A 15,247-nucleotide genomic window follows, 5' to 3' on the forward strand; every position below is an offset into this window, starting at 1 on the left:
AGGGTTAGGGCTGCAAGGCGGCTCAGACCCCACCCTTAGGCTACTTGGTTGCTGGGTTACAAGCTCCCACCCGTTTCTAGCTCTGCGACCCTGAGGGCGGAGCTTGCCGGGGCAGATCACTGGCAATGGTTCCGTGTGACCCACCGCCAAACACTATTAGCTCCGTCTGGCTCAGCGGCTCAGACTGGGGCCCTAGACAACGGCCAAAGTTCTCCGCACTCCCACTCAGGCCTTCCCCAGGGCAGTTCAACTCAGTGCCAAGTCCAAGGACATCAATACAGTTCACAGGTAAGCCCTTTCTGGTTTGCAGTCTCACTGCTACTGAACTTACAGTTGTGGGCGGGTTTAGACGGATTGAACACTCGCGACCACTTGCCGGTTTTCCACTGTTTTAGTCCTCCTCTTGGGGTCCAGAAGTCTCTCGCTGACTCCCTGTATCCTCATAGGAGTGACGCTAGGCAGTTCCCACCAGCCAGAGATGCCTGGAGTCCTATCTCCCCAGATTCACGGTGCCCAGATGCAAGGAAGCTGTTACTCGGCTGCCATCTTGCTCCGCCTCCGTGCTTATGAAGTACTATGAAAAGTTGAAGCCCAGGCCAATTTCTTAAAGAGTTTTCCCTGAACTTTCTTCTAGTATTTTTATAGTTTCATTTCTTAAGTTTAAATCTTTAATCCAGTGAGAGTCAATCTTAGTTCATGGCAAAAGGTGTGGATCCAGTTTCAGTCTTCTACAGGTCACCAGCCAGTTCAACCAGCACCATTTGTTAAATAGGGAGTCTTTTCCCCACTGAATGTTTTTAATTGGCTTGTCAAAGATCAAATAACGGTTAAGTAGTTGGGTTCATCTCTTGGTTCTCTATTCTATTCCAGACATCTACCTCTCTGTTTTTTTGCCAGTACCATGCTGTTTTGATCACTATAATTTGTAGTATAGTCTGAGGTCCTCCTGCTTTGTTTTTATTTCTGAGAAATGTCTTGGCTATTCAAGGTTTTTTATGATTCAATATAAAATAAAGTATTATTTTTTTGAAATCTTTAAAGTATGACAGTGGACTTTTAATAGGGATTGCATTAAAACTGTATATTGCTTTGGGTAGTATGGACATTTTAACAATGTTGATTCTTCCCAGCCATGAGCATGGTATGTTTTTCCATTTGTTAACATCTTCAGCTATTTCTTTTCTTAGTTTTTCATAGTTCTCTTTATAGGGATCTTTCACGTCCTTTGTCAGGTAAACTCACAAATATTTCATCTTCTTTGGCACTACTGTGAACGGAATAGAGTCCTTGACTATTTTTTCAGTTTGACTATTGTTGGTATATATAAAGGCTTCCGATTTATGAGTGTTGATTTTGTAACCTGAGACATTGCTGTATTCCTTGATCACTTCTAAGAGTTTTGTAGTAGAGTCCCTAGTGTTTTCCAGATATACAATCATATCATCTGCAAAGAGTGAAAGTTTGATCTCTTCTAACCCTATGTTGATACCCTTGATCACTTTTTCTTCCCTAATTGTGATGGCTAAAACTTCCATTACAATGTTAAAAAGCAGTGGAGACAATGGGCAACCTTGCCTGGTTCCTGATTTGAGGGAAAGGATCTCAATTTAACTCCATTCAGTATGCTATTGGCTGTGGGTTTACTGTAGATGGCCTCTATCAGTTTAAGAAATGTCCCTTCTATGCCAATTTTCTTAAGTGTTGTGATCATGAAGGGATGCTGGATATTATTAAAAGCTTTTTCTGCATCAATTCAGAGAATCATATGGTCTTTGTTTTTTAATTTGTTTATGTGCTGAATTATATTTATAGATTTACGTATATTGAACCAGCCTTGAGACCCTGGGATAAAACACACTTGATCATGATGTATAATTTGTTTGATGTTTTGCTGGATTCTATTGGTTAGGATCTTGTTGAATATTTTTGCATCTTTATTCATTAGTGATATTGGTCTACAATTTTCTCTTCTTGTTGGGTCTTTTCCTGGTTTGGGGATCAGGGTGCCTTTATTATGTCTTCCAGAGAACTGATAGCACCCTGTTGTCTTTCCTTTTTTGTTTATGTATGGGTACAGTTACATCAGCATTTTGTTGGTTCTATCCGCATTTTGTCCTTCTGGAGGGGTGGAGTGTAGGAGTCAACTTAGACAGGCAGGAATTCTAACCTGAACTTAAAAGTATCTATGAGCCTTATGCTGGATATGAAATTTGTTCTGAAATCCTTCAAGAATAGGATCTGATATCTCAGATGCAGAAAGAGTAAACCCTGCAATTTTTTATATCTAATATATCTCCATTCCAGATGATATCACTGGGCATGTCTAGGAAACACTTTTCATCTGGCATGACCTTTCCACTGTATGAACAGGAGAGATTGACTTCTGCATTAGTGGAAATTACTGCATAGAGTAAAATACTCTTTAATGTAAACCTCCATGAGGTTCCGTTGAACAAAAATGTTATTGTCTCAGCCCATTTCTGTGTTTTTGAATTAAAAACAGCAAGAACTAATCAGATAGTTTAGTGGTTTCTCAGAATCTAGAAAGCTTAGCATCAAAAAATAGTGAGCTAGAATAGATGCTGAAGGAAACCAAAGCATAGTGAGATTCCAAGTCTTTTCCAAGTTCATACAACAAGTGTAGGGAAGAGCTTGTGATAACCTCATGTCCCATTATTTTAATCTCTTAACTTTCATGTTAACAAGTTATTTCTCTCTAATACAATGTATTAACTGTAAGTATTAAGTATTTCTTTGTACCAGTCTTATGCTAGGAAGATACAAGAAAAGAATATATAGTCTCTGCCTCCTGCCTCATAAGGAATATAAATCTTATAGGGGACACACATAACTGGAACATACGGAATTAGTGTAAAATGAGGCAATTTGTACTAAGACAATATAGTGTTAAGAAATAATAATGCTTAACACAATGATGGCTAACACTATAGTGTTTACTATAAGTAGGCACAATAGTAAGTGTTTTTATATATGTATTAGTTTTCTCTTGCTGCTATAACAAATTTCCACAAACTTAAGCAACACAAATAAATGTATTATCTTTCATTATTGTACAAGATCATAAGTCCAAAATGGGCCTCACTAAGCTAAAGTCAGGGTGTCAACAGAGCTACATCTTCAGAGCCAGCAATACAGCTTCTCTCTGACCCTGTTTCTGTCATAATATCTTTTTCTCTGACTGTTCTATTCTGCCTTCTTCCTCTGTATTAATGGACCCTTGTAATTGAATTGTAATAACCTGGACAAGGACAAATGTTCTCCTTAAGATCAGCTCATTAGCAGCATTAATTCCATCAGCAACCTTAATTCTCCTTTATCATGTTACATAACATTTTCACAGGTTCTAGGAATTAGAATGTGGACAGATTTGGATGGGGGACATTATTTGGTGTTTACCTCAACATATAAACTCCTTTAGGACTTGCAACAACCTCATTAAACACATGAAGGAACGGAGGCATGGAAAGTTAATAAAAGTTGCCCTAAATCACACAGCTACTAAAGCAAGTAGTATTACTCCAGAGAATCTATTCTTCACCTATTGATTATATTTTATAGTATAAAATTTAGTATATCCTACTCTATACTAAAAAAAGAGCATTAAAATAGAAGAATGGGTAGGATAAAAAAGTGAGGATGACTTCCTACAACATTTGAGCCTCAAAAAGTAGATGAGTTTTCAATTTGTCCATCCATTCATCCATCCAACATCTTTACCCCCACCAACTATCTGCCAAGGTAGGTGCTAGAGAACCAAAAGAAAGTGAGATTTAGTTCCTAACCTTTAGAACCTTACCAGAATTGCTCAGAATTGGCATAGAAATGGACAAGTTAAGTCTAGAACAAGAGATATGTCTTATTACAGAATTATGTTCAAGATGGTAAGACAGTAAGTGGGAGAAAAGCACAACTCTACCTGACAAAGAGATGTAGGTATAATTTCCCTTTTCCAAACATACCTGTATTTGTTTTTTCATAGCTTATGTAAAGCATTCTTCTCTTAACTTCACAAAGAAGACTTGTTATTTCTGCTTTTGCTGTTTATTTCTCAGCCCTGGCAGGCCATCTTTCTACTTTGAATCATTGAATTATACTCAAGACTGGGATTATTGTACCTGTTTCTGTGTTCCTGAGTGGATGGCTGCCACCATTCAAGAAGGATTCGAGTTCTTGGGGCCTCATGGTGCTTGGCACTTATAGGGTCTTAATGAAAGTTGAATTAATAAATGCATGAGGCCGGGAGCAGTGGCTTATGCCTATAATCCTAGCACTCTGGGAGGCCAAGGTGGATGCATTGCTTGAGATCAGGAGTTTGAGTCAAGCCTAAACAAGAGCAAGATTCCATCTCTACTAAAAATAGAAAAACTAGCCAGTTGCTGTGGCAGGCACCTATAGTCCCAGCTGTTCGGAAGACTGCTTAGACCCAGAAGTTTGAGGGTGCTTTGAGCTATGACACTACGGCACTCTAGTCTAGGGCAATAGACTGCTGAGACTCTGTCTAAATAAACCTGGTTCTTTGTACCCTTAGTAAATCCCCAACAATAATAAAAAATAAATAAATAAATAAGCAGGACATCACCTCAGATCCCACTGAGCCCTAATTTTCCTCCTATTTTATGGAGGACTCATTTGGCTTTCTATCTTGTTTGGTTTATCAATTGTGTGAGTGTTTCTGTCTTATCTCACTCTCCACTTCTAAACCATCCCTAGGAAGATAGAGATCACAACTTCCAAGTGTTGCTAGTCAGCTCTCAAGCAATTATCGACTTCAAAATGTTTGATTCTAGGTTCATTGAATAGTATTTTGCTTAAGAGTGACCTTGCCAGAATGTCATCTTTTAAAGTCCTAGAATGAAGTAAAACTCATCTGACATAAAACAAATGTTGATAGGGCCATGACCTCTGACTGAGCAGATTGTCCACTCTCCACAGGAGGAAAATGAGACTGAAATCTAGCCCACTTTCCTATCCCCAAGCCACGAGCCCAGGGATTTGTGGGCACACAGGAAGCCAAGCCTTTTTCTAATGTGCCCAAAGGTTTCCTTTCTTTGCTAAGCTCTAGGTCTGTGAGGCTGTATTTATCTAGATTCTTTTCTAAAGATGAGTAGCAGAGAGTCTGCCTTTTTGATTATTAAAAAAGTGCATTAGGGTCTTTTATTGCTCGTATAGAAGTGAAAGTTACCCTTATGCTATGCAGTAATTATTAGAATATAATTCTTAACCACTTTGACAAATGCCATTATCCCTTTTATGATAGTTGTTCAATGAATATTTGTTGAATTAATAAAAGAGATGATGCAACAAAATAAGTGTTTTGTCGACTTGGGCACAGAAAAATATTATTTTCAAAATTCTAAGGGTATCTATATTACTTGATTCAGTTTCTTCTGTAACCTAGATTCCCCTTATTGTCAAGAATAAAGTTCATTTGCAAATAAGAAAAAAAAGTGAGCCCAGGAAGAATCTGAATAGAGACTAGAATATTTAGTAAGGGAATTATTACTAAGTTTTTAAGAGTAGTTTTCTTTTGTGAAAAATATATCATTTACTGGTTTACTCAAAAGTCAATGTGGTCTTGGGAAAGGAAGAACATTGAATTGAGTCAAGGACATGGGTTTCAGCATGGTTTTGTCCACACACATGATATGTTAGCTTGGCCAAATTACGATGTCCTCTGTGCCTCTGTTTCTTATTTGCACTTTGGGGGTTTCACCATCTGCCTCTTGTCATCCACAGGGATGCTGCAAGGGACAAATAGTATAATTCATGTCAAAGCTCTTTACAGAATTTAAAACCATTAACTGTTCAATATAACTTAAGTGTCAGACTATGCCAAAACTTGCATTCTGCAGTGGTAAGGGAACCAGGGAGATGACTGAAGGGACCAACCCTCCCAGTGGTGTCAGCTTCACCATACCAGCTTTTGTCACCAGGAAATATCTGCATTAATAAATCTTAGAATTAAAAAAATGATTAAACTGTTCAACAAGCCTACATGAATTGCCCACTATCTGCCAGATATGCTGTGCTGAGCAGTAAATCTCACAAAAGGAATTACACACATTTCCTCAATGAGAAATTGTTTCTTCCATTTATTCATGTCAAAGAAACTATGCAGAATGAGGACCCAGCTGGGAGTCAGAGGATCTAGATCTTACCACCTCTTACCAGCTGTGTGATTCTGGATAAATCCTCTGACCTCTCTGAATGTCCATTTTCTTATCTAGGAAAGGGAAGTAAATAGTAGCTATCTCAAAAAGGATTTTTGTTTGCTTCCTCCCCTATGGAGAAAATGAGATAAAGTAGATAACTAACTTTACAAACCATAGAACAACATACAAATTTCTCTAAGGTGCAGCTGGTTTTTATTATCCAAGGTCACAGAGCTCATTAAAAGGACCCTGGGAAAGTCAGCCACCATAGACCCTGCTTTTCCTCCACAACCTCTGTGACCTTGAGCAACCTGGGGAAGAGGTAATTGAGCAGCAACTACTACTTCGGAAGAAACAGAATCGAAATATCGAAGCTATTGACTCACCCTTAAGGCAGTAAACAGTGCTTTGGTCTCTGACCTTTTTGCATCCTGGGGCAGTCAATAACCTGGTCGCTAGATGCAGCACCTGCCACCGATTTTGATTTGGGAGTATTTTAACCTTGAACTGAGCTCCAAGTAACCAAGGCAACAGGAAGTCAGCTTCTGCATCGAAGGAGTAGGAATCCATAAATCAAGTCCCTAATGCAAACACAGTGTACAGGTAGAGGTTTGAGGGGATAAGTGGTCCATGAGAAATTACCTTTGAAAATGAGGGACTGTTTCTACGCTGGCCATAGCATAGTTTCAAAGACTTTTTTTTTTTTTTAATTTGTCAATGGAGGTCAACAGGTTACAGCAGAACGTAGCTTTAGCTTTTTTGTATTTCCTCTTGGCTCTGTCTTTTAATTATGAACAGATGTTAGATCCACAAAGTTATTAGCATTGTTATCTCCTCCTTCAAAAATGCACTGGCCTCCAAATATGCGATCCTTAGTGCACTTTCTCTTGTGCTGGGCTTTAGGGATGCCCCGAACACATCTACTAAGAGTGCTCTCCATCCAGACAGCCCTGTGAATTTGAGACAGTGACCCCTTGCCAGACCAAGGCACCCCTGGCATTGCTCATTGCCCCCGTGGAAGCATCAGTGCTGCATCTCAATGGTGCTGTCAGTATAAGGCTATTTCCAGGCTTTTTTGTAATCAACCTCCAGTCTCAAGAATCCCCCACCTGTGGAGAAAAGCCAGGCTCATGCTGGGAAGATATTTTTCAAGTGCCCTGCCACTTAGCTGTTTCTCACCGTGGCGCATCAGTTGCCACCTGGAATGAAGGGAAATGAAGACATCTGTGGCCAACTGTCCTGTGCTCTCCCCAAGGAGTGGTTACCCAATTCAGTTTCCTGAGACCTCTGCCCTCAGAGAGATTTTGTCGGGTATTAAGTGCTCTTAGATTAGCCTTTGTTTAAAGTTTATTTAATATTCTTGCCTGTGTATGTTATTTCTGGGATTGTTTCCATCATCCTTTTAAAACCCCCAAATGATAGAGAAAAAGTCAGGCTTCTTTGTGATTTTGTTTTCTTTTTTCCAATTTGTTTTCAAATTCATTGGATGGCAACTACAAAGCAGTACTATAAGCTGGAAAATTCTACATTATCTAGGGTTTTAGAGAGCACTCATAGTGACACTCTGAACTATAGCATATTTGAAGCATCACTTTATGATTTTCAATGTGTTTTATAGCCTAAACATTTTGGTAGCAAAGTATGCCCACTGGAGGTCTGATCAGATCAACTTTAATGAACTGATGTGGATAAGACTAATTTGGATTGTGAACATTTGCATAAAAATGTGTACAACTAAAATTACTTGGATCAGTTTGTTCCCAAGTGAGAATTATATATCCCATGACTATTTTTTTAATTTTTGATTAATATGAGGGTATAAATGATTAGGTTACAATATTTGCATTTGTTATGTAAAGTCCTTAATGTAGTTGTGGCCGACACCCAGGAGGTATGCCATATACTCTTACATGGTACCTATTAGGTTAGAGAACATCCATCCGCCTCTCTTCTCCCCTCTCTCTCCTCCCTCCTTCCCCCAACTTGAATTGAATTGAGTTTTTCTCTTAAGTGGGTATGTATTAGTTCATATACTGGCTTCATATTAGTATTGAGTACATTGGCTACTTGCTTTTCCATTCTTCTGATGCTTTACTCAGAAGAATGTGTTTCAGCTTCATCCAGGTTAATTTTAAAAATGTGAAGTCTCCATCTTTTTTTAAAGCTGGATAGTATTGCATTGTATACATATACCAGTTTATTAATCCACTCATAGGTTGATGGGCATTTAGGATGTTTCCACATCTTGGCAATCATAGATTCAGCTCTGATAAACAATCTAGTGCAAATATCCTTCTTCTGGGTAGATGCCTAGTAATGGGATTGCATGATCAAACGGGTAGTTCATTTTTAGCTTTTGGGGGATTTTCCATACTTCTTTCCAAAGAGGCTGTATTAGTTTACAGTCTCACCAACACCAACATTGTAAAAGTCGCACAATTATTCTTATTTATAGCCTTCCTTCCCCAAGCATATGATAATCTTGAAGAATTGCCTTCTCAACTTGTGTCCACAGATATGAAAACAAGATGTCAATGAGTTTTTCCAAAGGATCTGTTTCCCAATAGATACTACAGAGGTATCCCATGGAATGTATTCCTCCATCCATTTGATGGAAATACTGCTATGGTGGTACAGAGCACCAAAATGGGAGATTTTTTTTTCTTTATTAAATCATGGCTGTGTACATTAATGCATTTATGGGGTACAATGTGCTGAATTAATAAACAGTGTGGAATGCTTACATTGAACTGATTAACATAACCATCACCTCACTTGCTTATTTATTGTGGTAAGATATTTATACTCTATTCTTCATAGTTTTGAAATGTACCATTTATTATGTACCTGGAACATATTCTTCTTAGTAAAGTATCTCAAGAATGGAAGAAAAAGTATCCAAGGTACTCAATACCACTATGAAAACAACATATAATCACCTACACATTCATATGAATGGTAAAACATAACTATAGTCCAGAAAGAAAGAAGAAGAGGGAGAGACGGGAAGGGGAACGGAGAGGCCGGGAGGTGGGAGAGTATTTGTTAAGACCTAACTTAAAGTGCATAATGCAATGCTACATTTCAAAAATGGGGGATTTTCATCAGACTCATGCCTGATCTCCCCATTATTAGATTTTTTTAACAGCCAGTAGTCAAAGCATGTCAGTCACTCTACCCCAATGCCCATGCTCTGATTGACTTCTAGATGTTCCCTAAACTATGTTTATTTTCTCAATGTAAATAAAAAGTTTAATACACATTTGTGGTTTTAAAGAATATTAACAATAAAGAAAGCTAAGGAGCTAAAGTAAACACCCCTGTTCCTCACCAATCTCAGTGTTCTTCTTCCTTGAGAATAACCACTGTCAACTATTTAGATGTATCTCCTTAGAGATGATTTCAGACACATTTTAGGTATGTGTTACATCTGTATCTAGCCTATCACTAGCACCCTTGCATATTTTACCCCCAGAGCATGCTATACACATTTGCTACACTTTTCTCAATGGCTGTGTCTTGCAGTCTCAGCCATAGAATTTGACATTATTCACAGCATTATGACTGTGAGTTTCAGAGATTGAAATGGAGAGTAGGAAGAACATGGTGGAAGGAAAATGTAAGCACAACTTTCTTCCTTAGGTGGTGACAGGTGCTTCATCCAGGTGTGATACTTGCACTTCTCTATCCTTAGCCTGACACGTGCAGTCATGGTCAGGTGGACCAATATGATCACTGGGTTTAGTGTCCAGCGACCTGGAAATTTCCAGCTCTGACACTAAGAGCTGTATGAGCTTACTGAGTCCTTCCTTAACCTCTTAGAAATGTGTTCTCCTTAGCTGTAAAACTGAGAAAATAGTAATATCCATGCTACCTGCTAAAGAGTTATCATGAAACCAAGTGAAGCCAATCACACTGTGGCAGTGAGAGAATGTTGCTCTAGGAGGGAATTACATCACTCAGGTTGTTTGGGATAGGAAAATGGTCAAGAACTACTGGGATAAAACCCCTTTGTTGTTTCTGTTAGTAGCATGTAGCCTACAGATGAAGAAACTCTGAATAGAAAACCATTTGACACAGATTCAGACATCCTCAGCTTGTGGACTTATGTTTGGATAAGTTTGGGAAACTTGGAAAGGGGCTCAGAAATCCTTGGTCAGTCATGCCAGGGGTGTGAACTTAGCCACTGCTTTCTGGTTACAATTGGCTCTGAGAAAGCAGGCAGTTGTATAAGGAGAGTGGTAAGAGCAGGAGTAATAGGGGTGGCACTTGTGGCTCAAGAAGTAGGGTGCCAGCCCCATATACGAGGTGGTGGGTTCAAACCTGGCCCTGCCCTCCCCCGCAACAAAAGAGAGAACAAGAGTAGTAACAACAGTAGACACTTACATGGCATAGACTATGCGATGGATGCTGTTCTGAGTGCTTGCATTGATTGAATAACCATTCAATCAAAACACCTACAAGGTAGTGCTCATAGTGGGTACCTTCCCATTTGTACAGGTGGGGAGGTTGAAAGCATGGAGAGATTAAGTATCTTGTTCCTGATGGCACAGCTGGAAACTTGCAGAGCCTGGATTCAAATTCAAGAAATCCAGTTGCAGAGCAACTCCTGCAATTTGTTATATAGCAGATATTCATGGCCTTGCAGAGGCACCTCACAAGAGTCTACCAGGGCTTTTTGGCATCTTAATAACATGTCCTATGATGCTTGTTATGGCCAGACACTCGTGGGCCCCCAAATAAGCTCTCCTTTAGCCTGGAGATTCTTAGAACACTGATTCCCACAAAGCACCTTCCACCTTCAGCCACCTAGCCTCTTGTCTGCACCATGTTCATTCCCCACCCATGATGTAGCATTTGCTCTTCTCATCGTCAAGAATGACTTTCACCCATCCTGTGGCTGCAGCATGAGTTCAGTAAAGCCTTTTCTCTCTTCCTCCCACATGTATTTTTAGTATACATCTCTGTATCCTAAAAATTTCCAGCACTTAGGCTGAAGGACATGCAAGCCTGTACGTGCTTACAGCCAGTTTGTCTTTCTCATGTTGTCTTGTCGGCCCAGGTGGACAAGATGAGATGTCTGATTAAGGTGGGAGCCACTTCTCTGCCCTGGAGCCCCTTTTGTGAATCCCAATGTGGCCTCTGTGAAAATGGGCATGTTTGTCCTCAGAAGGCAAAAGGATATCTGAGGGATTATTCTGCTTCATTAGCCCCATGCCCTGGGGCTAATTCCAGGTAGCGACCTGGAATGCTATCACTCCTAACTTCTGCCACACAACCAAAACCAATCATGGCTACTTTTTTCTTTCCTTTAAACATTTTAAGAATTTGATTCTGTGTAAGAAGGAGATCAAATCATTTGACCATTTCCTCCAATTACTCTCAGGTTTCATTTTCCTTTAAAGTAACCACAGACTTTGGGATTATTATTTTTTAGGAATGCCAAGTCCCCACTTAAAAGTGGACCAGACAGCAGCACACAGTAAGCACGAGGGCTCAGTGTCCGCCATGATGACCAGGAAGAAGCCGGCTGCAGTTGACAGCGTTGCAATCCCACCAGCCCCCGTGTTATCTCTCCTTGCTGCGTCTGCAGCAACATCTGATGCAGGTGAGCACTTTTCAGATGCTTTGAGTTCTCCCCACCACTCTTGAATGTGGAGAGGCCCACTGGAAATGTTCTCTGTTTAGTCAAGTTCTGTTTAGTCAAATGTTCTCTGTTTAGTCGAGTTCTATTTAGTCAAATGTTCTCTGTTTTGTTCACCGACACTGAACATGGGGTTCTTTCAGCACTGGGTTTTTTAGGTGGGAGGGGGTCTCAGAAAGGAAGGAGGTCACCTGGGAACCTGGAAGGAAGGGGACACTGAAAAGCTTTTCAGTTATTCTAATGCCTGTGTGCTGAGTAGCAACTAAATGATAACAATATTAATTACTTAAGTCTTCATAATTATTAATCTCAGCATCAAGGTCTTATACATGTAATCTCAGGTAACTTCTAAAAGAATTCTGTAGGGTAAATATGGGTCATTATGAAAATTCTGAGATACACAGAAATCAAGAAATTCAAAATCCATGTGGATGGAAACAAATTAAACCCTCCTTGCAAGCACTGATAAACCAAGCAAGTTGAAAGTTGCACAGGTGAATCAGAAACAATGTCAACTATGTTTCTTAGAAGTGAAAATGGACCATAACACCATCTGTCTTAAAACTTTTGTAGTGACCCATGTACATGTATGCTCATTTTCAGAAAAGGAAGCTGAGAGTGAAGAAGCTTACCTGGGCACCTGAGGGCAGTCAAGGTCCCATGGCCCATGCCCTCAACCATTGGGTTTTACTGCCTGCCCTCCTCATCAGAGTTGAAATACAGTTACCACTGGAGTTTCCCTGAGGTGTTAGTACTTTCTACCCTGTGATTTCATGAATTCCTTAATAGTTCCCAGAGTCCTCACCACCAATGGGCAAAATACAAACTTTCTCAGACATCCTCAGTTCTCCGCAGCCCAGCCCATTCTATCTCTGCCCTCTTCTGCTCTCCGCACACACAATCTCCCACCAACTCTTCTGTCATCCCCCAGTCTTCCAAGCTCATCCTTGCTGCCAAGAAGCAGGCCTTGAATTTGGCTTAACACCTGAGCTTGGGGACAGCCTTACCCAGTCAGTTCCCATTCACATTCCACAAAACTCCATGACCCAACCAGTCATAGCTCCTGCAAATACCTCTGGTACATAGGCTAGAGTCTCTACCATGCATTTCCTCCATATCATGACTGCATTAAACATGCCTTTTATTTAACATCTTCTCCCCTGTGACAAAATTGAATGTACCCCAGAAGTCGAGTCAACAATTTAGATTGTTGCTGTCTTCACGGCATGCAGAATGGTGGCACCTTCCATAGATATTTGTTAAACTAATATACTACGTATTGGCAAATGTGGTGAGAGTATTTCAGTATGTAGAAATGCCTATTATAATTAGAACCCCAAGAAAAGACTCATTAATAATGTGTACTACAAATTCATTTTCAAATTCGGCAGGTTGCTTTGAGGAGAGAACCCAGTTTATTTTACATACCTAGCTCCTTCACTGAAATCACTGCTAATTAAAAAATGAACCCAGTTGAAATGACAGAAATAAATACTTGGAATGACAGATTTCAAATAGAGTTCAACAGAATATCGGGTGTTTTGTGATAAAAGGTGTTTTCATTGTTAAGTAAGGATAGGGAATGCTGCTGCCTAGTACCTGTTTCCTTCCTACAGGACTTGCCAGAGCCTTTAATTGACTAATGTCCATTGTGAGATTCCAGGGGGGAGGGGCCCAAAGTTTCACATTCTTATCTGACCACACAACTTGTTTTTTTCTGAGCCTTAGCTCTTAACACCTCTTGGAAATGGTGTTCTGTCCAGCTGTTTGGAAAATCTTGTTCTGAAGGAATGGGGTCATCACTCTGATATGATCCTGCAGTTTCACTTGGTGTAGAATGAAGTTTTTGGTGGAAGTGCCAGGTAAATGATGCCAGCAAGGAGTACAAGAAGTCAAAGGAGGGAAAGTGACAGAGGAATGCAGAACCAGCTACTCCTTGGGACTTGATGTAAGCAGCTGTTTTGTGTGAGAGTGAGAGAATGTCTCAGCAGAGGCAGCACTGGGCAGAATCTTGGAAGTGAGAAATGGTTCCATGCCTAGAACTCAAAGACAACGTCACTTGGCTGAAGCAAAAGATTTGGTCATGGTCTGCACTATCCATCCACATAATTGCTTATCTGACCTCGTCCATTAAACACTGAAGATCTCATTTTAAGGATTCAGAAATTAGCCTGTGTGTTTCCTCCTTTGCTCACCAAGCACAGATTATTTCCCAGGGGTAAAGGACAGGTGCAATTCATCTTCTTCCCCTGCACTCTTTCCACTGAGAGGAAGCCCATTTCTGGGCTCCCAGGCTCACATGGGCTGGCCCCCCCATTCGCATTCAGTAGATTATTTACAAATATGCCAAACAAGCAGTAGAAACAGGTGGGTATTAAACTTTTAAACCTGCCTCTCTGGTAATCACAGCTGAGCTAAAAAAAAAAAACTCCCTGGTTTCAGGATGCAGGAATGGCTGTTCATTTTTGGCAGCACTAAAATGAGATCATCATTAGAATTTCACAGATTTGGTCCATTTCCGGGTCTCAGGCTGCTGAGCGGAACTTTAGGGGGAAATAGGCCAGAGTTCTACCCCAGATGCTGGAAGCCAGACCTTCCTGAGATTTCACTCCCCACAGATAAACAACTTCCCACAAACCTGAGAGAGTTAGAAACACACAGGCTGGGCTCAAGGCCAGTGCTCTGTTTCACATGTGAAGAAATTGATGCCTCCTGAGATTCAGAGATTTGCCTGAGGTCATACAATTGGATTGAAACCCAAATATCTTGATTTACTGCCTGATTTCCAGTGGAATACTGCTTCTGTCATCGGCCCAATATGAGCAAAGACAGATTTCTTTCTCCGTAACTATGGACTCCTACTTCCTTTGGTGAATAGTGAGTGACACTCATAATTTGATGAGATGGATAACTTTAACCAAAGGCAAGCACATGGTAGGCAGTTAATAGATTCTGGCTTTACTTTTATTTAATTGGGTGTTTGTGCAATAGTAATATATATTTCTGATGAAAAAACTCAGTTGATTTTTGTTTTCTTTAGAGCTTTTTTTCATTTTTCATTATAAGCAAGATAATTTAGAATTATCCAGTAGTTTATCATTTCTTCAGAGTGATTTTGAACACTGGGGGTAGGAGGGAATAAAAAAAAAGAAGAGATAAACTAAATGGCTTATAAAGCAAAATTTATTTAAGATATCACTTACTGAAATAAGAAGATACTGACATAATTCAATAGTTACAAATTCCTTTCATTTGAATATAATGGATGCCAAAGTACCTAGCACAGTTCCTGACACTTTGGACATTCTCAGTAAACAATCATTGAGTCAAATGAATGGTTTTGAGGCAGGAAGTGTGTACTTTTATAGTACTGAACTGGGTGGGAGACATCTAAGAAAAACATGCTGGGAACATACTTGGAACCACTTAA

The 15,247-nt window shown here is 39.9% G+C and overlaps 1 protein-coding gene across 1 annotated transcript in view; it reads left to right on the forward strand.

Annotated features, from left to right (window-relative positions):
* The window catches only part of SETBP1 (SET binding protein 1), a 408,545-nt gene that overhangs the window by 351,602 nt on the left and 41,696 nt on the right, over positions 1-15,247 (forward strand). The window contains exon 5 of the mRNA XM_053571729.1: positions 11,611-11,781. Within this exon, the coding sequence (XP_053427704.1) occupies positions 11,611-11,781 (171 nt within the window). The remainder of the gene's footprint in view (positions 1-11,610; positions 11,782-15,247) is intronic.

This window comes from Nycticebus coucang, chromosome 19 (genome assembly GCF_027406575.1).
Source record: "Nycticebus coucang isolate mNycCou1 chromosome 19, mNycCou1.pri, whole genome shotgun sequence".
NCBI classification, from domain to species: domain Eukaryota; kingdom Metazoa; phylum Chordata; class Mammalia; order Primates; family Lorisidae; genus Nycticebus; species Nycticebus coucang.